The following is a 24534-nucleotide window of genomic DNA, read 5'->3' on the forward strand; positions in this document are numbered from 1 at the left end:
GACTGGCTAACCTAGCTCTGGCCATTTGATGGTACACCAGACTTGGGCCAAGGATGGGTAACCTAGTCTTGGCCATTTAATGGAAAATCCAAAATTAAATAATCATTAAGTAATATAATTTTTAACAGTAAATATTTTTTGTTTAACGAATATTTATTAGCAATGCTACAATCGAAAATTTATTATTTAACAAAAACAATTACATATAATCAAGATTGATATGGTATTAAAAAAATTAAAATATAATAATTTACAGTTAAATTTTTAATATTGATAATTTTAAACTTTAAAATTTATGATAAAATATTTAAAATGTACAGAACGATTTACAAAGTCTAAAGTAATATAAGAACTTGACTCTTGCATTTTTTTACCTAATAAACATCTGTTAAAAAATAGTTAATTTTCATCAAAACACAATATTAAATATCATAAATTATATAAATAATAAACCGTCACACTTTGTCACCTTATAGATTTAGTTTATGAGAATCATGAGATGTATTTCAACATGTCAGTCGTACGGTGTAGGGGTTAGTTATCGGTCTGGCAAGTGTGCGGCTCGGGTTCGAATCTCGGTTAGGACGGTTGCGAATTTCACTTTATTTCTTTAATTTGCGAAAATAAGGTTTAAATTAAGACTTAAGCGGTCTGAATTTGCGTTAGCTCTACATCAGAAATAAAATTTTTAAAATTTTTAAAAATTACCTATGGCTGAGCCCTGGCAACTAAGCTTGGCCCAGTCATGGCAACCAACCGTGGCCCCATGTTATTATTCCTGACTTCCACCAAAGCTGGGCCAACTCTGGCTTACAAGCTTGAGCCAGAGTTTAACAGAGTTGGGCCAAGCCTGGGCCCGTTTTTCTTTCCTGTATGGGTAACACCCGCCCCCGCAATCCATATCATCATCATTATTGAGCAATGGAATATCCAAACCAATGATGTTAATTAGTTAATTACATAAACGACGTATTCGGTTTTTTCCGACTATACTAATTACTTCAATAATGATGCTATGATAAGACAGTAAAAAAAAAAAAAAAAATTATTTATCGAATTTAAAGTTATCTAAAAGATTAATTTTTTTATTGTAAGGTATTTAACGGAGTGTTTTATTATATTGAGCTTTAGTTCTTAGATTTAAAAGTCATCAACAATTAATAAATAAATAAAAATGTATAAAATATTTTTGTTATCGCTAATTTTGTCAGCAAGCCTGTCTTTGTCATCTTCAACAATTGATTTTAACTGTGAAGAAAAAAAGATATATACGAACTAAAATTAAATAACTATGACTCTGATGTGGTTAAATTTAGTGAAGATGGTTGGGAAAAATTAGTCGCTGAAGAACGAACCTATAGAGAAAAGTACCACGGGGCCTAGCTTGTAAGCCAGGCTTGGCTCAGTCTTGGTTGAAGTCTGGGATGATAACGATGGGCCAAGCCTGGTTACCAGGACTGGCCCACGCCTGATTACCAGGACTGGCCCATGCCTGGTTACCAGGGCTGAGCCATAGTTAATTTTCAAGTCTGGCCCATGCCATTTGATAAAAAATGATAAAAAAGAATTATTGGAATGTTATTTTTTTTTTTTATTTTGTAAGTAAAGTAAATTCGAACCTAATTGTTGCTAATTATAGAAATAAAGTGAAAATCGTAACCGTTCTAACCGAGATTCGAACCCGAGCCATGCGCTTGCCAGACTGATAACTAACCCTTACACCGTACGACCGATAAGTTGATGCACATCTCATTATTCTGATAAGCTAAATCTATATGGTGACGAAGTGTGGCGGTTTATTATTTATATAATTTATGTTATTTAATATCCCATGCAGGAAACCCCCAGAGTTGACAAAGGAGCCAGTACTGGGAAACCTAGCTTCGGCGTACCTGTATTGGCCCATGCGTGGGCCAGGCTGCTTAACCCAGCCTCAGCCATGCCAATGATTACCCAACATTGGGCCAAGACTGGCTAACTCAGCCTTGGCCATTCATTGGCGACCCAAGCGTGGGCCAAGACTGGTTAACCCAGCCTCGGCCATGCCAATAATTATCCAAGCATGTGCCAAGACTGGCTAACCTAGCCTTGGCGATTCATCGGTGACCCAAGCTTGGGCCAAGACTGGGCAACCACGCCTTGGTCAGCCCAATTATTACCCGAGCCTGGGCCAGAACTGGGTCACCCAGTCACGGCCACAATGATTACCCAAGGATTAGCCAAGATTGGGAAACCTACACTGAAAAAAAAAATTTACTCAATTCAAGAGAAAAATTCTTGAACCAAGAAAATAACTTTGAAGAGTTTAATTGTCTTCAATCAAAACGAAAAATTCTTTAATTAAATAAAATTTACTTAAATCGAGAAAAATTTCTTAGTTTAAGAATTTTTCTACTCAAATCAAGAAGATGAAATTCTTAAAAATTATTTACTTGATTTAAGTAAATTTTTTTTTCTTTGTAGCCATGGGCGTTTAATAGCAACCAAGACTTGAGCCAGAATTGGGTAACCTAGCCTTAGCCATTCAATGGGAAATTCAAACTTAATAAATCATTAAGTAATAGAATTTTAAACAGTAAACATTTATTGTTTAACGAATATTTGCTAACAAATTCTAAAATTTAAAATTTATTATTTAACCAAGACAATTGCATATCGTCAAAATAGATGTAGTCTTAAAAAAATTAAAATATAATAATTTACAGTTGAATTTTTAATATTGATAATTTTAAACATGAAAATTTATCATAAAATATTAAAAATATACAGAACGATGTACAAAGTTTAAAGTAATATAACAACTTGACTCTTTCATTTTTTTTAACTATAATAAACATTTGTAAAAAATAGTTCATTTTCATCGAAACACAATATTAAATAACATAAATTATATAAATAATAAACCGTCACACTTCGTCACTATATAGATTTAGCTTATCAGAATAATAAGATGTGCATCAACTTATCGGTCGTACGGTGTAGGGGTGTTAGTTATCGGTCTGGCAAGCGCGCGGCTCGGGTTCGAATCTCGATTAGAAGAACGGATACGATTTTCACACTTTATTTCTTATAATTAGCAACAGTTAGGTTTGTATTTACTTTACTTACAAAATAAAATAAAAAAATAACATTCCAATAATTCTTTTTTATCATTTTTTATCAAATGGCATGGGCCAGACTTGAAAATTAACTATGGCTCAGCCCTGGTAACCAGGCATGGGCCAGTCCTAGTAACCAGGCTTGGCCCATCGTTATCATCCCAGACTTCAACCAGGACTGGGCCTACAAGCCTGGCTTACAAGCTTGGCCCAGAGTTTTACATAGTTGAGCCAAGGCTGGGCCAAGCTAGGCCCCGTGGTACTTTCCTCTATGGGTTGTCAAAAGAAAACCGAAAAAAGTGTTTTTTCGGAATTACTTCGAAATTCCTGACTCGATCGATTTAAACTTAAACATCAGTTATGAGGTTTTGAAAACTGCGTCGAATGCCACCAACCGCATAAAAATAGGTTCATTCATTCAAAAGTTATTGCGGTTTGAAAATTCAAAAAATTGTGTTTTATCAAACTTCTATCAGACTTCTGAGCTCGAATAGCTCAAAAGCATAAAAAAAGCTATCTCTTTGAGCTCGGGAAGCTCAAAAGCATAAAAAAAGCTATCTCTTTGAGCTCGGGAAGCTCAAAATAACACCGAAATTGTACTTTTGAGCTCGAAGAGCTCAAAAACAAAATACGTGAAATGTTGAGCGTTTAGGTATAGAGTTACCGGGAAGTTGCAGGGATGGGTCAACCGTTTTTCTAATTTTTTTTATTGAAAAAATGATTACAAAAAAAATATTTTTTTAAGTTCATTTGTAAAAAATTTGAAAAACTGTAAGTGCAATTAAAAAAAAATTTTTTAGGTCTAATTTAATAGATTAAACAAAGTCAAAAAATAAAAAATGTCGGTTAACTTTGTTGTTATAAAAAAAAAAAAAAAAAAAAAAAAAAAACACATTTAAGTTTTTTCAAAATCATCAAATTGAAAGAATTCAAAAAATAAAAAAAAAATAAAAAAATTTTTTAAATCAAATTTATCAACACGGAAGCGTCAGCGCCTCACTCCTGCTCAAATATTCCTCCTAACAATACGGTATGAAATTTTACAAATTGCAGATACTATAGTAATTTTACACTGACTTATTTTTACATAGAGATGTGGAAGCATGGATTTATTTTAACATTGAAATATTTTTTCATAGATTTATTTGCGGATAGAATTAATTTACATAGAGTTATTCTTGCATGGATATATTTTTAAAAACACAAATTTTTCATATATAAATATCCCCTAGAAATATATTATGTAATGCACCTAGTGCATCCAGCAGGTGACGCTACCTGTTATTAGAGCGCTATCTATTATGAGAGCGCGAATTCAAATGAAATATTCAAATTAATAAATATTAAATGATTAATAGTACATTACGATATTAGGGACTTAAGTAGCCGATTATTGAACCGTGTGAAGTTAGTGCACGAGCGAAGCGAGTGCATTAAGTTCACAAAGTTCAATAATCGGCTACTTAAGTCCCGCGTAACGTACACTATTTTATAGTACAAGTGACCTAAATTCACTCTTTAAATCAAAAAACTTCAAATTAATTAAAAATTTATTAATTATAAAGACAAAAATAATGTCAGAGCAAGCAAAGCAGTAACGCTTTGTCTTTCTTTTTTTTTTTTCTCTTTCTGTTAACGATTGACCAAAGACGACTGTCTATAGCTGACATAATATTTATGTTTAAGTTTATCATTTTTATCATTTCTAATGCATTAAAATATTAATTAAAATTCATGTAATAACTATTGAGTACAATGAGCAGCTCGGAAAGTGAATCAAACGACGATGGTGGTGATATTGTTTCAAACGATATTAGAGAAATTGTTAAAAATGTAACATTAGATTTGTTGCCTGCAAAATCTAAAAAACTTTATGTGGCACGTTACAATTTGTTTAAAAAGTGGTGTAAAGGAAAAACTAATTCGTTTTGTGAGGACGTTTAATTAGCCTATTTTGCTCATCTGTCGGAAAGCTATGCACCTTCTAGTTTATGGGCTACTTATTCTATGTTAAAATGTACTATAAATACATTAAATAAAATAGATATCGGGAAGTACAAACGGTTAACGTTGTTTCTAAAAAAAAAATCTACAGGACATCGATCAAAAAAATCCCTAGTTTTTTCTAAAGAAAATGTGAATAAGTTTTTAAATGAAGCACCCGATGAAGTTTATTTAGGCTACAAGGTAAGTAAGACTCGTCTTTTAAATTACCGATTCACTGATTAATTTTAATGATTTATTTTTTATTATATATTTCAGGCAGTTTTAATTTTTGGAATAGCTGGTGCACTCAGACGAGCAGAATTTATAAACTTAACGGTCGATGATGTTAAGAATTTGGATGAGTCTGTGCTGTATATTAAAATTGATGAAACTAAAAATAATGTACCAAGGTCATTCACGATAACAGGAGAGTTTTATAATATTTGTATAAAGTATATGCAATGCAGACCAAAAGTAAATACAACTAAAAGATTTTTCTTAAAATATACAAATAGTAAATGTGTCAACCAACCAATTGGAGTTAATAAAATCCCTAAAATAGCAAAAGAAATAGCTGCCTATCTAAACTTGCCGAATCCTGAAGGGTTTACCGGTCACGCCTTCCGCAGAACTTTTGCGACGTTATTAGTTGATGCTGGTGCAGATTTAACTACGCTCCAAAGACATGGTGGATGGAAATCTAGTGGAGTTGCTTTTGGATACGTTGCTGACTCTTTAAATAATAAAAAAAAAAATTTGTGAGCAGATTAGCGATGGAATTAAATTAAATGACCGAGTCAATCATCCAATTCCTACTTCTAGCTCAGTGACGAATCCAGAAATTACAACAGTATCGGAACAAACTCCATCTACTCGTCCATGTTCAAGTTCATCAAATGCAGAAAATGAAGACACCTTAGGACAAAAATTAAAGTCTCAACCCCAAGATTTATTTCAAAAGGACCAAATGCGCAAGGAGATTCGCTTTGAAAAAATTTTCTACGATCCAGTTGTTGGTTTGTACGTTGAGGATTCAGCGAACATGGATGCAAAACCACCTTATGTTTTTAATAATTGTACAATTATTTTTTATGGAAATAATAGTAATTGTATTTTTAATTATTGTACTGTGAAAAATGCAGCTCAGTCTAAAATTGTATAAAAATTTAAATAATTGTTCATCAAGTATTTTTATACATTTCTTGTTATATTATTTTAATGTTCTCATTATAATTTCAAGTATTCTAATTAATGTTATTAATATTAATTTTAATAATACGATAATTGTTCTGTGTTTATTACTGATGTATTTTATAATGCTACAATAAATAACTAATTAAATTGTTTCAATGTTACAGAATATTTTCAACTTTATAACTTTAGATAAAAAATATATACTTCGGTATTTGGACTAATTTATTAAGCGCTAATTTCAGTCAGTATATGTGTTTATATTTTTTTGACAGCTCAAGTTAACCATAAATATGAAAATTTATTATTCCTATTTTATTGTTTTCTCATGCTTTTTTAGATAATTACATAATATTTTTTCTTTTTTTTTTATATTTTGATGTATAAAAATATCTTTTCTAAGTTTATTATTGTCTATAAACTATTCGTGAAATAAGTAAACGCGTGAATTAAGTAAGGTACACAATGCAATAATTCGCTAGTTAAGTCCCGTGTGAAGATTACTTAAATGTGGTTTTAAGTCACCGTGTACTATAAAATTAGTTAAATTTTATATTCGAAGTAAATATTCAAATCATTTATTTAATGCTTTTACTCTTACCAGTTGTAATAAACATCTTTTAGTTAACTCTGTTTTATTTACAAAAGAAAATAAAATAAAATAAAAAAACATATTTCGGTACAAAAGGACATTGTAACCGAATTCTCAGAACCCATAAAAAGTACTTGAATAATTCAAGGACTATTTCTCGCCACATGGAACTTAAAACCCTATGAGGAAAAGTCGTAAAAGACACGTGTGAAATTCAATAGACCCTTGTTCTAAAGTAACAAAGAATAATACAAAACCATATGTAACTAAACAAAAATAAGATTGTTAAATAACATTTACTGTTAAAATCTAACTTTATATAATATTGTAGTTAAGCAAAATTAAGTTAAAATAATTAATAATTATTATCTTGTATTTAATTTATAATTAATAATTATTATTTAATTTATAATTAAACGATAATGTCTATTCTTTTATACATGATAATAATTAAATTGACATAATTTTATTAGAAAATCCGATTGTAAAATAATAGAAATAATATTTAATTCAAGTTATTAATTAGTCAAACTCAAACATTAATCCAACATATTATAAACAATATAATATATATATTTTCATGTTATAGTTTATTATAATTTTTATTGTAATTTAATTTCAAGTTAATTATAAGTTAATTTTTATTATAAATAGATTTTAAAAGGGTCTGTTAATAAAAATAGTTAAATAAACATAATGACTGTATTGCTAAAAGTGTATATTAGTGAAGTCTAACTTTCAGGCCGATAGGCTGAAATAAATATATATAGATATAGAGAAAATACATGTTAGTATATGATCATTTATATGTAGTAGAAAATGTGTGTGCTTATGTATTCCTTAGAGTGGATGTATGTATGGAAGTTATGGTGGGAGAAGAACGGAATTTGAAGCTCTTCAGAAAAACTATGTAACGACACTTCTCACCGAGAGTAAGTAAAGTTTTCAATAAATAAAAATAACATGCACTAGATGGAAGCATAACACTTACATAGAAATATCTGACATAGAGCTATTTACATAGAGATATTTTGTGCACGTTTGTTACTGTGTACGGGAGAAATACTTGTCGCCGACTGTACACACAGTGAGTATGCTCCTTCTATCTAAGCTGCGTGAACATGGTCACAAGTCCCTTAGCATATTTCGGAATTCATTCTTCACCTCAAATTGAGGTCCTCAATTACAATCACTTGCAGTGCGGCCACTGATTCCCACTCTGTCATAATCTTACTTGAGTGTTTTTTAGTAAGGTTGGAAAGTAATTGCAGTAATATAATTTTGTGATTGTTTCTTTATAGTGAAAATATTATTGTCTTGATATAGTTGTTTGAGTTTACAGTATATCTAAAAGAAAAATCATGTCGGTTGATAGCAAAACAAATTTGGTTGATAAAAAAAAAGTACGAGGGTATTCTCATTTAGAGATGCATTCAATTGTTTACACGTGGGAAATTAATGAAATTACCCATTTTCTCGAGTCTACTGAAAGTATTGAAGAAAATGTTATAAATTCACCAGAGTTTTCAACGAGTGCTAAAGTAAAAGATTCATGATTCCTACAACTGAAAATTCAAAACGTTGATCAATCCTCAAAAAATGAATCGTGGGTTTCTTTGTCTTTAATGCCAAAAAATACAAATTTGAAAGTCCGAGCGAAGTATTTGTTATTTTTTTTGAACAATAAAAAAGAAAAAATAGTAAGCGGAGGTAAAAGTTATAATCAATCGTTAGATGCATGGATTAGTCACCATTTTGTAAATTCACCTACAGGCCGTGGTATTTCAAATTTCATGAAAATAGAGGATCTGCTACAGAAAAAAGATGAACTTCTTAAAAACGATACCTTAACAGTTTGTGTTGATCTGATTATTTATGATGAGTACGTCACACAGAATAATCCAATAACTAATTCATTAGAAGATTCTGATGGAACATTGAACAAGGATTTTGAAAATCTTTTGATTTCTAAAAAAAATTGCGATGTGGTTATCACCGTCGGTGACGAAAAATTTGATGCTCATAAGGTTGTTTTGATAACGCGCAGCAATGTCTTTGAAGCTATGTTTGAGCACGATATGAAAGAATCAAAGACAAATGAAGTAGATATACCAGACGTTGATCCAGGAGTATTCAGAAGAGTCCTAGAATTTATTTACACCGACAAAGTCGAGGATTTAGATATTTTTGCTGATGAATTACTAGAGGCTTCCGATAAGTATCAGCTTCACGGACTTAAAAAAATGTGTGAAACTTCTCTATCCAAAACTTTATCTTTTAAAAACGCTGTAAGGATACTGATCTTGGCAGATCGCCACAGTGCAGAACGATTAAATGAATTTACAATGAATTTCGTAGTCGCTCATTTGGCCGAGCTAAAAAACACTGAAGAGTTTAAACGATTGGAAAAGTCTCAAGAATCCCTTGCATATGCTGTACTGAAAAAATTTATTGGTGAAATTTAAACTAATAACGGTATGTTACAAAAATTATTTTATTGAATAATAAACATAATCAGAGAGTTTTATTTCCTATTTTTGGTCTGAATTTTCTTTCAGAATCATTCACTGCAGCTTTTTAATCTACTAAGGACTTTTGGATCCTTTTCCGTACTGTCAAAGAATGAGAAAAATTTCTAGTGAGATTTTTATGAGCTTTTCTTCATGAAAATTTAAAAATATCATAATAATTGGGTTTATAATAAAGTATAAATTATTGATAATTTGAACTTTAAAAAGGTATTATGAAATTGCAAAATAATCTTACTAATCACCTTAAAATTTTGTATGTTATTATTATTATTTGTATTATTGAAGAATATGATACACTTTACGCTGAATTGACTAATTCTCTAACCCACTACAAACGTTTCTCAATAAATTTTAAAATTTTATTACCCTCAACCAAACAAAAAAGTAATTTTTCAAGAAATGGTCTGTTTATCTTCAAATAATCGTAAATTTTTCGTAAATAGATATATCGGGAAGTTTTTTTTGTATATAAAATTTTAATTTTTTGACGTACTTTGAAGACGAAATCTATACAAATCATTCTGGGCTATTTCCATGTTTTTAACTTCCCGCTAAGAAAATCTCAGAATTTCAAAAATCGGGAAGTTATTGGTTTTACTCCGTTTTACAAAAATCGAGTTTTCATCAGATCTCGACGTTTGAGGGTCACAGGAAGCTTCCCTGACTATCCCCGCGAGGGTGTCACTATGTCTGTGTGTGTGTGTGTGTGTGTGTTTTTTTTTTTTTTTTTTATCTTAGGAGGGGGAATCCTTCTTACGGATTCCAGGCATAGCTGTTCGGCCTGGATATGTGGCGACTCGACGCAGCGTCATACTAAGACTCGACGCTAACGCCCCTACCCACTAAACCCTAAACCCCTTTTCTTCTTTCCTCTAATCCCTCATGGAAACCGCCGTCAGGCATTACTTCGTGAGGGGAGGATCTAGCTACTGCTATTCCTTCTGGTGGCTAAGGTGTTATTTTTCCTTCCTTCTAGTTTCTGTCATTTGCCCTTTTTCTTTCAATGGAACGCAGCTCTGTAAGCACTTCGGTGGTAAACGTGCTTGTGGCGTTCCAGGCAGCTTCGGATGACAGCATTTCTTCTACTATTGACTCTGGTGTGATTTTCTTGTTCAGGATCTTCTCTAACTCATCACGCTGTGGGTTAAAACGAGGGCACTCAAAGAAAACGTGCTCCGCATTTTCAGCAACTCTTGGGCAAGACGGACACTCTGGGCAATCATCGTGCTTAAAGCGATAAAGGTACTCCCGGAAACAGCCGTGTCCTGACAACATCTGGTGTGTGTGTGTGTGTGTGTCAACTTCAAAAACTAATCAGCTTTTAACCTTGAAAAACCACGTCGATCGCCACTAATCCGGTCAAAATCAGTTAATTCGTTCGAGAGATATCGTGCAGGAAAGAAAACCCAAAAAAGTGTTTTTTCGGAATTACTCTGAAATTTCTAGTTTGATCAATTCAAATTTAAAAATTTTCCATAATGCTTAAAAAATTGCGTCGAATGCCGCCAACCGCGTGAAAATCGGTTCATTCATTCAAAAGTTATTGCGGTTTGAAAACTCAAAAAATAGTGTTTTATCAACCTTCTATCAAACTTTTGAGCTTGAAGAGCTTAAAAGTATAGAAAAGTTATCTTTTTGAGTTCGGAGAGCTTAAAACAACATTTAAATTGTATTTTTGAGCTCGAAGAGCTCAAAAACCTCGTGAATGCAATTTTAAGCGCCCAGGTATAGAATTCGCGGGAAGTTGCAGGGATGGCCTTCAGGGTCAACCGTTTTCCTAATTTTTTTTTATTCTTTTAATAGTTACGATTTTTAATTTTTTTATCAAAAAATTTATTTTGTCATCAATTCTCAGATGTTATCAAAGTAGTGTATTTTTCTACTCTATTTTTTTTTGTTCACCATACGTTCGGCTGGTAAAAATCAAAATGACTCTCTAAGATCTCAAAACGGGAAGATCTGATGAAAAGTTACCCGAGTCGAAATTTAGACCCTATATAGAACCCTTTAGTCCGAAATAGATGCGACTGAGAGCCCTGTAGTCCCATAGCTCCGATTTTGAACCCACAGGTCCGAACATTCACCGAGAGGTCCGATTTTGAACCCTCAAGTCCGTCAACATTAGCCTCTTCATAAATTTTTATTAACTACAATTAAATTATTCATGATATAAAAAATAAAAAATTCAAAATTCAAAGTTCAAAATTCAAAATAAAAAATAAAAAATAAAAAATTTCTTAACTGGAGAACAAAATTCTTGGTTCAAGAAAATTTTCGGGTGTCTGAAGGAAGGCCGAAGTTGTATTGGCCGAAGTAAAAATTATTCTTGAAATTCTATTCTTGGTGGAAGTCATTTTTTCTTAACAGGCGAGACCAGTGATTGCAGTTTCAATCGGTTTAGCGAAATGAATGGAAATTTTGAAAAAACGTTTTTAGAGATAATAGATAATTTAATAAACTATTTCACCACAAAGTGTTTTTTTTCAAAAATGTCATTCGTTTTGTGAAACCAATCGAGACTGCAATTACTTTGCTGTTGGGAGTGCGACAAAGATAGTTTCGTTTAACTCCGTGAGAGCAAAGCGAGAAAAAGATGGTCTCGCCTGTTAATTCAAATTATCATAAATACTTGTTACAATAAATTTTTGTATTTGATCAAGATTTTTAGATACTTTAGGAAAGCAGCGCCACTTACTTCAGTTGAGAAAAAAATTTTCTCACCTTGAGAAAATTTTTCTCTAAAATATTTGATACCCATTTTATATTATTTTAGCGTGCAATTATACATATGGAATGAAAAAAAATGATTCAATATTATTTGATCTTCCCATTTGACATGTTAATCAATCATAATGTTAGTGAAAATTTACTTCTATCGAGAAATTTAATTTTTTGGAGCAAGAGTCTCGGCCGTTCCTTTGGTGAACCAGACTTGAACCAAGACTGGCTCATCTAGCTCTGGCTATTTAATGGTGTACTAGGCTTGGGTCAAGACTGGATAACTTAGCCTTGGCCATTCAATGGAAAATCTAAAGTTAATTAATCATTAAGTAAGAGAAGGGGGTGGGGGCAAAATGGACCTATTAAGACAAAAATGTTGAAATCCTTAATGTTTTTCTCTGGTTTTACGTTTTTTTAGTTCTTTGCCAAGTATTTGACATTAATTTATTCTGTTTATTGAAAATAAAAAATTAAAAATGTGGGGCAAAATGGGCCACCTACAGAAAATGTTTATCATATGAGTTTTTCAACTTGTCTTACTTTTTTTGGCCTTTTACTGAGTTTAGGGTATTAATTTTTTTGTGTCTATCGAAAATTAAAAAATTGAGAAAATCGAGAAATCTCAAAAAAATTACAAAAAAATTTTTTTTCAAATGTGGTTCTTTTGGAATAACTTTTAAACGGATTTACCGATCGATTCTAAAAACTAATCAGCTCTTAACATAAAAAAACCATGTTGATCGCAGCCAGCCCGATCAAAATCAGTTGATTCGTTAGTTAGTTATCGTTGTCGAAAGAAAACCAAAGAAAGTATTTTTTCGGAATTACTTCGAAATTCCTAGTTCGATCAATTTAAACTGAAAGATTCTTTGTGAGGCTTTAAAAACTGCGTGGAATGCCGCCAACCGTGTAGAAACCGGTTCATTCATTCAAAAGTTATTACAGTTTCAAAATTCAAAAAATAGAGTTTTATTAAACTTCTATCAGATTTTTGAGCTCGGAGAATTCAAAATGACACGAAAATTATATATATTAAAAATTGATTTTTCTATCAATTATTTAATTAAAATTTCCATCAATAATTAAAAAATTTAATTTATTAACTGAAAAAATTTCTCTTCATCTGAAGAGAAAAATTCTTAATTTTTACAAATATAAATAATGCTGTGAAGCGGGAAAGAATAGGAGTTACGGTAATTATTACGCGAAGCGTTCCACATTCACGTAACATGATAATTGGTAGAAAAGGGTTGAGAAAGGATTGTGGAGAGGATCATCTTAATGTGAGTTTATAGAATATGTGAGAAAAAATTATTAGATAGCTCGGACTGGCATTTTTTTAAATTAATAACCATGTGTAAAAAATAGTTAATTTTCATCAAAACACAATATTAAATAACATAAATTATATAAATATTAAACCGTCACACTTCATCATTATATAGATTTAGCTTATGAGAATGATGAGATGTATAGTAGCTCGTCGGTCGTATAGTGTAGGGGTTAGGTATCGGTCTAGCAAGGGCGCGGCTCGGGTTCGAATCTCGGATAGGACGGATGCGATTTTCACTTTATTTCTATGATTAGCGAAAGTTAGGTTTAAATAAGAGTCAAACAGTCTGAATTTGCGTTAGCTCTACATCTAAAATCAAATAAAAAAAATGACGCTTAAAAAATTAATTTTTTTATTATTTCTTATCAAATAGCATGAGGCAGACTTGAAAATTGACTAGGGCACAGTCCTGGTAACCATGCATGGGCCAGTCGTGGCAACTAAGGGAATTAAAATTAATTAATAAAAAAAATAACAATAAAAGAGGACTCATGGGCTCAAAATCGGATCTAATTTTTATTTTCATCAAGTCCGATTTTGAACCCTAAAGCGCCGAAAACGGAAATTTGTAGCGCTTGTGGGACCAAAACCGAACCTACTTAAACATGGAAACAGGCTCTAGTTTGAGCTCCTAAGTCCGAAATAGATCCGACTTCAGAAGGTTCTAAATGGGCTCTAAATTTCGACTCGGGTAACTTTCGAAAATTGAGGTAAAATAAATAACTAACTATTTTTAAAAATTGTTCATTTTCAAAGCAGGAAGTAAAAAAGTAATTTTGATCATTTTTGAACAAACCATAGGTTCCTAAAAAATTCATCTAACCTATTCTATTTTAAATAAGACATTTTTAAAATTTGAAAAATCTATACTTTTTCCACAAACGGACCAGATGGAGAATCAATTCCTCGAATTGAGAAAACAGAATATTTCGAAATAAAAATGGAATTAAAAAAAATATATTTTTCTTGAATCAAGTAGTTTTTTTCAGGTAAAAAAAACTCAATATATCGTGTTGACTTTAGTGACACTTAAGAAAGTTTTTTCTTACCTCAAAACTTATTTTTCCAGATTGTTTTCGTTTTATTGTATTGAATACGTAATGAGCATACTGGCTTGCATCTGTTGAATTTAAAAAATAATAGTACAATTAATTTCATGAAAATCTTGAAGACGCAATGATAATAATTTTATTTTAACTTTTAATTTTCGAGATATCGATCTTGTAATACTTATTCGATATCTCGATCATCAAAATAATAATTCATGCTACACAGAAAAAAAAATTAACTTGATTCAAGAGAAAAATTCTTGAACCAAGAATATAATTTTGAAGGGGGTAATTGTCTTGAATCAAGACGAAAAATTATTGAATTAAGTAAAATTTCCTTAAATCAAGAAAAATTTTCTTAAATCAAGAATTTTTCTACTCAAACCAAGAATATTGAGCTCTTCAAAAATATATACTTGATTCAAGAACTTTTTTTTTTCTGTGTATGGTAAAAGATCCCTCAGTTGGTCGGCTAAGTAGACTTTTTTTTTCAAATTAATATTTTAAGCATGAAAAAAAAAAATTCTTAAATAATCATCCGAAAGTTAAACGTAAATGGAAATAACTTAAAATCCTGACCTCCCCTCTATTGGCCTATCTATCCCCTTTATTGGCCACCTTACTTACAAAATTTTTTAATAAAACAGTAAAAAAAATAAATCCAATAATGTAATAGTTTCAAAATAAATTATTAAATTCAATAGATTGTTATTAAAAAATTTAATTGAAGATTTTGTGTACTAATACTTATAATTTCAAAATAAAATACAACAGACTGGCTGATAATTCATACAGAGTCAATTTTATTCTCCCGATAATTGGCCACCCTATTTTCAATACAAATTTTTCAATAATTATCAATTTTAGAATTTCTAAAATTATTTTGAACTATGCTAATTGAGATTGTAAGAAAAAAATTGAACTATTAATGACTTTATCAATTTATAATAGTTTATTTAAAAAAATTAAAACCTTAACTTATCTACACAAAAAAAAAATTGGTGCTGCAACAAGACGCAGTCCTTAACGTTCATTTTTATAAATTTTACACTATATGCAGTTGGAAATGAATTTAGAGTAAATTTTTATTGTAATCACAGAGTACCAGACTGAATGAATATAAATAATTTTTAATCAATTAAAATAAGTCTCATACATAAAGTTTTTTCTTGTTGAGATTAAAGCGAATTAAAAAACATTTAAATTGAAAAAAATAATCAAATTTGTAAAAAACTCAAATTTTGAAGAGAAAAAAAAATTTGAATTTGAAAAGTAAACTTCAAATTTAAAAAAAAAATTATAAATTTAAAAAAATTCCAAAATTTTTTTCAATAAAAAATTTCTTTAAAAAATTAAAATTTTTTTGAGCTCGAATTTATTTTTTTACTCGATTTTTTTTTTCATAATTTGAATTTCTCTTAAAATTGTAATTAACTTTTTGTAGGAAAAATTCTGTTGCTGCCCCAAGAAAATCTTGTTGCTGCAACAGGATTTTATCGTGTTGCTCCCACAGGACTGCATCCTGTTGCAGCGCCTATTTTTCCGTGTGATAAGAAGTATAAATATAAAAAAAAACTCACCACCCTGTGGAAAAAATTGGACAAAAATCTGCTTGAATCCCTCCTCATCGACAAGTCCAGTGGGACACTCCTGCTTGAACCCTCGGTAAATCAACTGAATCTCCTTGCGGGTAAACCGGGTATTCGCGGCCAGGGTCGTCAGCTCCTCGGGGCGGTGTCGACCTAAGGGAATACTCGAAGCTCCAGAAGTCCCTAAAACGTCCGTCTCATCCTCAAGCTCATCATCCTCTGGAAGAGTCGAATGAGAACCACAACTGCCAAGACTGTACTTTTTCCCGTCTCGAGACTTTATTTATTTAGTTAAATGTCTACTTACAATTCGTGCCAGAATTTCATGTAAATGTGCCATTTAAAATTTTTTTTTAACATAACAGAAAGAATCGAGTAACTGTTGTACCTACTCATTACTTCTTTCTTCTTTTACTGTCTCAGACAAGAGCTATCTCGTGCTGTTGAGTGCAGAAATTTAGTATCAAGCAAAAAAGGTTAGCAGATAGTCTCTATTCCCTCGTAAGTACACGGAAAAAATTCTCGTTTTATCATGAAAATAAAAAAAAAAAAAAAGTATTCGTTCGTCTGCGCTGAGAATCGAACTCTAACTTCTCGCGTAAGAGTTTTGACACTTCAGTAGCTTAATTGATGAACCTTCGTAATTTCAAAATACTTTCAAGACTTATAGTTACAACAAAATGATTACATAGTTATATTTATTGTATGATTATTATTTATTTATAAAAAAAATTTACGGCTTTTATTATTCGGTAGATAATTCGATTTCACTGCAGAAAGTTATCAAAAATAATCGAATAATAAATATATCATTTGATTTAAAAGTATTCAAGTGGCCGATAATTATTTCATTTAAAAAATTAACCGTTGTTTCATCTGACGTCGCCGAAATTTGATTGTCTAATTCTTAATTTATTTTTTAGCACGACGGATATTTAACCAAATTTTTATTTATTTAGATAAGAAATTTTTGCCAAATTAGAATTCGTCTAAATACTTTGTGCGGGAATTCGTTACATTAAGGTAATTTTACCTTAGCTCCAAAAAAAGTAGATTACTTTTTTTTTATGATTAATAATGTACAAAAGAAACTTAGGTTCTTATCTGTTCTTCGCTCGTAATCCAACTTTAAAATGGTGAACCATTTTCCGAATGTATCCAAGTTATTTTCGATGACTGTCGAGTAGCTCCAAAACTCACCGATTGCTTACGAACACTAGTTTCATCAATTGTTCACGATTATACATTACTCTATTATGAGACACGAATTAATATCCATATAATAATAAATTTTAATTGATAAAGACTAATTTGAATATATCGATTTCCAAATAATTTATTCAAGTCACTGCGGCGTCGAGACTCTAAATTTCAATTATATGCAATTAAGAAATAAGTTCAAGGATTAAATATATGTCAAATAAGTAGAACAGGGGAGAGAGAGAGAGAGAGAGAGAGAGAGAGAGAGAGAGAGAGAGAGAGAGAGAGAGAGATAGTTGTAGGAAGAAACTAATACTAGTATTTAATGAATTATATTTATATAAAAAAACTGTCTAATCTATTAACTATTTAAATACGTTATATTTACAGATCTTAAATAATTTATTAGTCTAATATATTTATATAAATATATAAAACTATTCATGCTAAAATTATTATTAAATTTGTTATTAACATGCTTATAAATTATTACTATTCTTAAATTTATTTTGATTATATCTACAATATTTCTAGTGAATTAGATTGTAATTTTGTATCTAAATGTTTAATTTGATAATGAATGAATAGCTGGAAAGAAAAACTAAAATTGTATACTTAAAAATTAGAGATCATGGTGAAGGAATGATAATATTCGATACGTATGTACGAAATAAATATTCTGATAGGCTTGTGACGTCGGATTGCGGCGCGTCTTTAACAACTATATTGTTCAACGCTCGACGCAGTAGAATGATATATTATAGTACAAAGTACTAAAGTAAAAAATTTTGCGCCATTGCATTAAAAAAATTTGTTATTTAAGAGAATTACCCATACAAAGTTTGGAAATCGGCCCTAGACTGGGCCATTGCTGGGCCAAGAATGTCGATTAATGGCACAGTAATGGCAATTTTCAATGGCCAATAAACGGCTTACAGTTGGCATGATAACCACGGCCCATTAATGGCATTAAACTATTGGGCCATTGATGGCAACCAGCAATGGGCCAGACATCATTTGAACTATCGGCCCATTAACGGCAAACAGTAATGCGCCAAATATTTTTTCTACTATCGGTCTACTAATTTCAAGCTGTTCTGCGCCAATTATGATTTTAATCGTTTTTCCTTCAATCGCTGATTGCTGTAATAACAGTTATTATTATAATTAATCACTTACACTTTATATTTCACTTTGAAATTATTATTATTATTGCTTCGTTATTTTTATAAGGATTATTATGTATTAATAATTTGAATGTTAATTTTATATTAATTATAATTATATTAATATTAATTATTTTAATAATAATATTATTGTAATATTATTATATTAAATAGATTATAAAGATAAGGATTATTATATTAAATAGATTATAAAGATAAGGATCTTTGTTTTCGACCCTGTTCTCGATCTCCTTGCCCTGACAACCACCGGCCAACTTTTTCAGCAAAATTTTTGCAATCTTCACAGTCACCAAGTTTCTCTTTTACTACATCTGCAATAAAAAAATAAATAAATAATTCGATACATTAAAAAACACAATTATATAAAAATCATTTTCATACCTTCCATACACTTGAATGTTTCTGTTGCGCTAAAATTAAGTTTTCCCACGCCTTTTATTCTTTTCCCAGTACCAGAGTAATTTTTTTCAACATTTTTGGTCATCAGTGCAGATCCCATTTTACAAATGCATCCTTTCGCTGTTTTTTCGCCAAAAATTTTGATCCGCAAAAATGAAAGCTGGAAATAATTATAATAGTTTATAATAATTTTCTCCCAATATTTAAATCATTTTCACTAGAACAAAAGCTTGCATCAATTTTATAAACCTTTTGTCTTTGTACATTTTTTAAATGATTGTATGTTTTATTTTGTAAAATATTTGCAATTGTTAGGTACCTATTATTTTTAATATAACTATCAGTATTAAAATTATTTTTTTTAATTTACTTACTTTTTTTACTTTATTAGTTCATTCAATAAACCAAGTTTTACTTTCACACTTAATAATAATGGATATAATAAAGATAATAATTATTATAATAAAAATTATTTATTACATTTATTATAATAGTCAATATTTAAACAAACGAATTTAAATACGTACGAACCGGTCAGTCACGATGTCACAAATAAACTGAAATAAGAAATACACACACAAACACACACACACACACACACACACTTACACATACATGATACGCGTGGCGCCGCTTTATTGTTTTCTGTAGCTAGGCATAGTACCCGACTATCGGTCTAATACAGCGACTCAAACACATACGTTGACTAAGAAAAACTTGGTGCACGCGGATTTGGTCTTTAACAAAGCTTGTGTCGTTTTTGGTAACTAAGGATGTCCTCCTTCTCTTAGTAGTAATAAAAGTTCAGCAATTACATTTAATTGAAGACTGTTTAAATTTTTTAAGGCCCACTGTCGAAGTTTTTCTTCAAAACTTTTATTTGAACCAGTTTTATCTTCAATGTCATCACTGTTGTCATCACTTTCATTATTTTTGTCGCTTAATTTATTACTTGTATCATTCTCATCATTATCAATAATTAAACTTACCAGCAATTAAACTTACGACTGATGGGGAAGCAGTAGCTTATTGGGTTAAAGAAGTTGGCCGTGAAATAAATTTTTTAAAAACTAAGGTTATGATTCTTGGAAGTAACAGAAGACTCAAGCTCTTAGACAACTGTGATCTTCCTCCAATATCAGAAGATCTGACAGAATTGCAGCGAAATTTAATAACATTCTTTTCAAAATGCCAAATTTCTCGACTACAATCTACGAACATTCATTTGTAATCTCTGCAATTCGAATCTGGAAAGAGCTACCCACTGAAGTCATAGAATCACTCAGCCTAGACTCCTTCAAAAATAAAGCTTTTGAATTTTTTGTGAAACTAGAACGAGAAAATGTACTATAAATGTCAAACAGGCCATTTAAAAATTTAAAATAAAAACTTTACATTCTAAATTACTAAAGTATCTAATATGTTACCATTGAAAAAATTAGCTTTCAAATATTGCTCATTGATTCTATTGTTGTTCTCATTCTTATAAATAGTACAGTACTATTGAATTTTGCAACTATGTTATTAAATCATTCAAAATTATTAGCTTCCTTAAAATATGATGATGTTAGTCTTATATATTTAATATTGTTATACGTGTACTTTATTATAAAAATTATGTATATTATTGTCATTCGGCTAGTTTGCCTTGACATAAAAATTTAATAAATAAATAAATAAATATCATTGTCACAACTAATATCAGAATGAATGCAAATGTCATCACTATTTACACTGCTATCATTTACACTATTATTGACACTTAGGTTACTTGAGTTATGTACAAAAATATTTGCATCGCATTGTTCATCGTTATTTACATTTTTTTTTAATTCTCTAAATTTTTTTAATCGCTGATATGCTTGTGACATTGTGAAAACAAAATTAATTGGTCAATATAACCTACAACATAAGACATGTAAATGAAATAAATGTGCTCTGAGAACTGAGAAACAGATTTTTGGCGCATGCGCAAGGACGTATGGATTTGATTATCGGCCGATGAACGGCTGTTGATCGCATGCTATTTTTATTTACGATTAAATGGCTAATGACAGTTTGCCAGATATGGGCCATTAAAAATTGCCAACGCTTGGCCGACCGTTCGTCGCCTAACATCGGCTGATGTATGGCTTTGTCGCCATCAACGGCAACTTTGTATGGGTAATACAAAAAAGAATTAAATTTACACATAAAAGTGTTAAATATTTAACACAAAAATTTCTAATACCAAATTTAATGATTCAATGACGCAAAATATTTTACTGTATTAGAATGTTTCTTCGTAAATCTATCTCTGTATTAAGTCAAGTTATTTTAGATTTCGTCGAAGATATTTAATCTGTCTAAATGATTTCAAATTTACAGTAAAATAAAATTAGTTCTATTTAAAAATACATTGAATACAGATTTTATATCACTAAAGTGATGCAAATTCTTAATCAACTTAGCTAACACCACAGGCGGTACAATTTTGTATAACTTGATGCGATTTTTACACCACTTTTTTTCCGTGAACGTTTTTCTACATGAATTTCAAGTTCTTAGTTTAAAGCTCTAAAAATTTAGATCAGAAACCGATGTCACAATTTAAGATTATATTATCTAAAGTTTCGTCTCGAGTTGAAACATTAATCACTTTTTCCACGAACTTTTTTTGCGAGGAAGAAATACAAAGGAAATAAAATTTTCGCTCAAGCTAGGAATCGAACCTACCATTCTCTTGTTCCAATTTCAAACCGATTCTGGGTTTTATAAACTAATTGCACTAATACAAAATTATTGGCTCTATATAAGTGAATCCTATATCTTATAATATCACAATCATAGTTGAGTTGAAGTTTTTTAGTATTGAAACATATTAATTTTAGAATATTAAATTTAACTTTACATTATTGTTACTACCTATTACACAGGGTGCCACAACTTAGTCCTAACAGACTATACAAAACGTAATGTTTTTAGCAAGGTGCAATATCCCAAACGTCTGATATCGAGATAAGCACATGTAAGAAATGTGACGCTTGCCAAAAATTAGTTTTCATAAACGTTACTTAATCCTAAAATGTATATGCTAGAAATGTGATGTCTAAAGAACGTTCATGTTAAGAAACGTTATACTTCAAAAATGTAAAGCTTCTAAAAGCGATAGCATCACAAGTGTGCCATTTGTAAATCGTTCAAGGTTCTAAACGTGATGTTTCCCTAACGTCATACGTTTAAAAAGTCAATCGGCCATATCGACTGTAGGAGTTCCGTTGATGCAGTAGATTTCTTCAGATAATGAAAAAACCTATATGAATTTCAATCTGACCAATCTGACCAAAGTCACATCGTCTAATATATATTATTAGAAATTTTATCAATAATAATAATACTAGTAACAATAACTTGATAAATAAAAATTAATAATAATAATAACATAATTCGAAAATTAAATATTAAATAATAATTAACATTTTTATAGACAGTATTGTTTGATTGAAAAAAAAATTATGCGCCCTTATGCCTTCAGAATTTTTTTGTCTTAAAGCCAAAAGGGCGTATACAAAAAAACAAGTTTTATTCACTTTCCTTACAGATCTATATGTTATAAACATTTTTAAGCTAATTGGAGTAAAAAAAAATTTTTTTATACGCCCTTTTGGTTCTGCAGGGCCAGAAGGGCGTAGATGTTGAGATGCGACCTTCCGGCATTAGTAACGCAATATAGTAGTCCATTCTTCAAAGGATCTAATCGAGATCTGATAGATAGATTGTTTAAATTTTGTAGACAATATTTGAAAAATTTGTACCATAACGCGAATAATCAAAGCTATCAAAAATGTTATGTTCAGTGAAATAAAATAAAAAGATAAAAAGATGGTGTACATAAATTCGATGGCATTAATATCACCATGTAAAACTACAAAATTGATAATAGAAATAGCATTAACTAAAAGTGTTAAACTTATTTTTCCAGGCGTGATTCTACAGCCACCAGAATACTATTATGCAATGGAAGTTTTTCATGAAATTGATGTAGTGTTTGAATAGTAGAGAATCGTATGAAAATCAAACTATTGCATTGGTCCTCATGACGAAACTTTTGAAAAATTTGGATATATTTTGACTCAGCTCGTCAACTAATTTAGAAAATAATACATATGTCTTAAAAGTTTATATAAGTATGTATATATATGTTTAAATAAAAATTACATTCTCCTATCTTTTTATTAAATTCGCTGTTGCATTGGTTATTTTTTTCGAAATTATTGAAACTTTTAATTGATTAAGTGTGTTCTCTATGCTACAATCAAATGGTCCTGTGACTTTCAACTATTGTGTTCTCACATGAAAATTAAATTAGCCGACATTTAATAATTTTTAAATTTTTGTAACAAATAAATTATGGCAAAAAAAATTATAAAAAAAATTGACATCTAGACATTAAAAAAAATTAAAAATGCAATTTTTTAAAATAATTTTTTGTAACAAATTTGTTTGTTAAAAAAAATTTTTTTAATTGTCAAGTGACTGCTAACTTTAATGTCATTGTTCTCACAACTCAAAGAGGATTTAAGTTTGCTCATCAATATCATTCTGACTTGAATTTTTGTCAAATAAAATTTTTGACTTTTGTACATATGACAGTGTGATTTTATAGACGAAAATTTCCAGGTATAGTATCATAAGAAATCTATAATATCGATTGAATTTGACTTGTTTTGCAGTCGGTAACGCGGCTGAATTTTTTTAAACGTATGACGTTAGGGAAACATCACGTTTAGAACCTTGAACGATTTACAAATGGCACACTTGTGATGCTATCGCTTTTAGAAGCTTTACATTTTTGAAGTATAACGTTTCTTAACATGAACGTTCTTTAGACATCACATTTCTAGCATATACATTTTAGGATTAAGTAACGTTTATGAAAACTAATTTTCGGCAAGTGTCACATTTCTTACATGTGCTTATCTCGACATCAGACGTTTGGGATATTGCACCTTGCTAAAAACATTACGTTTTGTATAGTCTCTGTTAGGACTAAGTTGTGGCAACCTCACACAACGTAAAAAATGGCGGTAAATTTGAAAATGCGAGTAAAAATATTTTTATAGAATAGTCATGAATCATTTCACTATTGGATATAAACTTCTAATAATAATAATTTAAATATACTAAGAGGTAAATTATCAATAGTTCTGACAAAAAATCTTAAAAATCATGAATTTTAAATCTTTTCATTTTTACAATTCAATAATTAAACTCAATAAAAGCAACTAATCTGCGGTGTAAAAATCAATTGAATGAATAAAAAAAAAACAATTTAACAATTTAATATAAATTCTGCTAGCGTTACCTCAAACTAAAAACTACCCAGTTATCCCGGGAATATATTGAGGTTGTCATGGTAACTCTCGAGGCAGAGAAAGCTCTACTCATTGCTCAGCAAATATATATCTATACCTATATATAATACTGTCAGCATCTATCGATTCTCTATCTCACTCTCTCATACCTTTTTATCCCTCATCCTCACTCTTACTCTTTTCTCAACAAAAGCTACATATGACCAACTATCACATACACAATTTTATAACTTTTTACGGCAACTTTAGTGCCTTCCTTCTCACCCTCGGATTTCACCCATTACCCTTTCACTTATTTGCCAAC

At 30.3% G+C, this 24534-nt stretch overlaps 2 protein-coding genes across 3 annotated transcripts in view; one reads left to right on the forward strand and one right to left on the reverse strand.

Annotated features, from left to right (window-relative positions):
- LOC123262558 (Kv channel-interacting protein 2-like) overlaps nt 1-24534 on the reverse strand; it is a 61845-nt gene that overhangs the window by 2131 nt on the left and 35180 nt on the right. For both annotated transcript variants that reach the window (XM_044724782.1, XM_044724784.1), the window contains 2 exons: nt 16082-16309; nt 14502-14572 (listed from right to left, as the gene is read on the reverse strand). In XM_044724782.1, coding sequence (XP_044580717.1) covers nt 14502-14572; nt 16082-16309 — 299 coding nt within the window. The remainder of the gene's footprint in view (nt 1-14501; nt 14573-16081; nt 16310-24534) is intronic.
- LOC123262557 (speckle-type POZ protein B-like) lies at nt 8060-9701 on the forward strand. The gene is made up of 2 exons (XM_044724781.1): nt 8060-9342; nt 9426-9701. The coding sequence occupies exon 1, from the start codon at nt 8493-8495 to the stop codon at nt 9330-9332; it is 840 nt and encodes a 279-aa protein (XP_044580716.1). The 5' UTR covers nt 8060-8492; the 3' UTR covers nt 9333-9342; nt 9426-9701.

The sequence above is a fragment of the Cotesia glomerata genome, linkage group LG4, assembly GCF_020080835.1.
Source record: "Cotesia glomerata isolate CgM1 linkage group LG4, MPM_Cglom_v2.3, whole genome shotgun sequence".
NCBI classification, from domain to species: domain Eukaryota; kingdom Metazoa; phylum Arthropoda; class Insecta; order Hymenoptera; family Braconidae; genus Cotesia; species Cotesia glomerata.

Coding starts and splice junctions, on each gene's coding strand:
- LOC123262557 (XM_044724781.1), top strand. CDS start 8,493: ATGCCAAAAAATACAAATTTGAAAGTCCGAGCGAAGTATTTGTTATTT.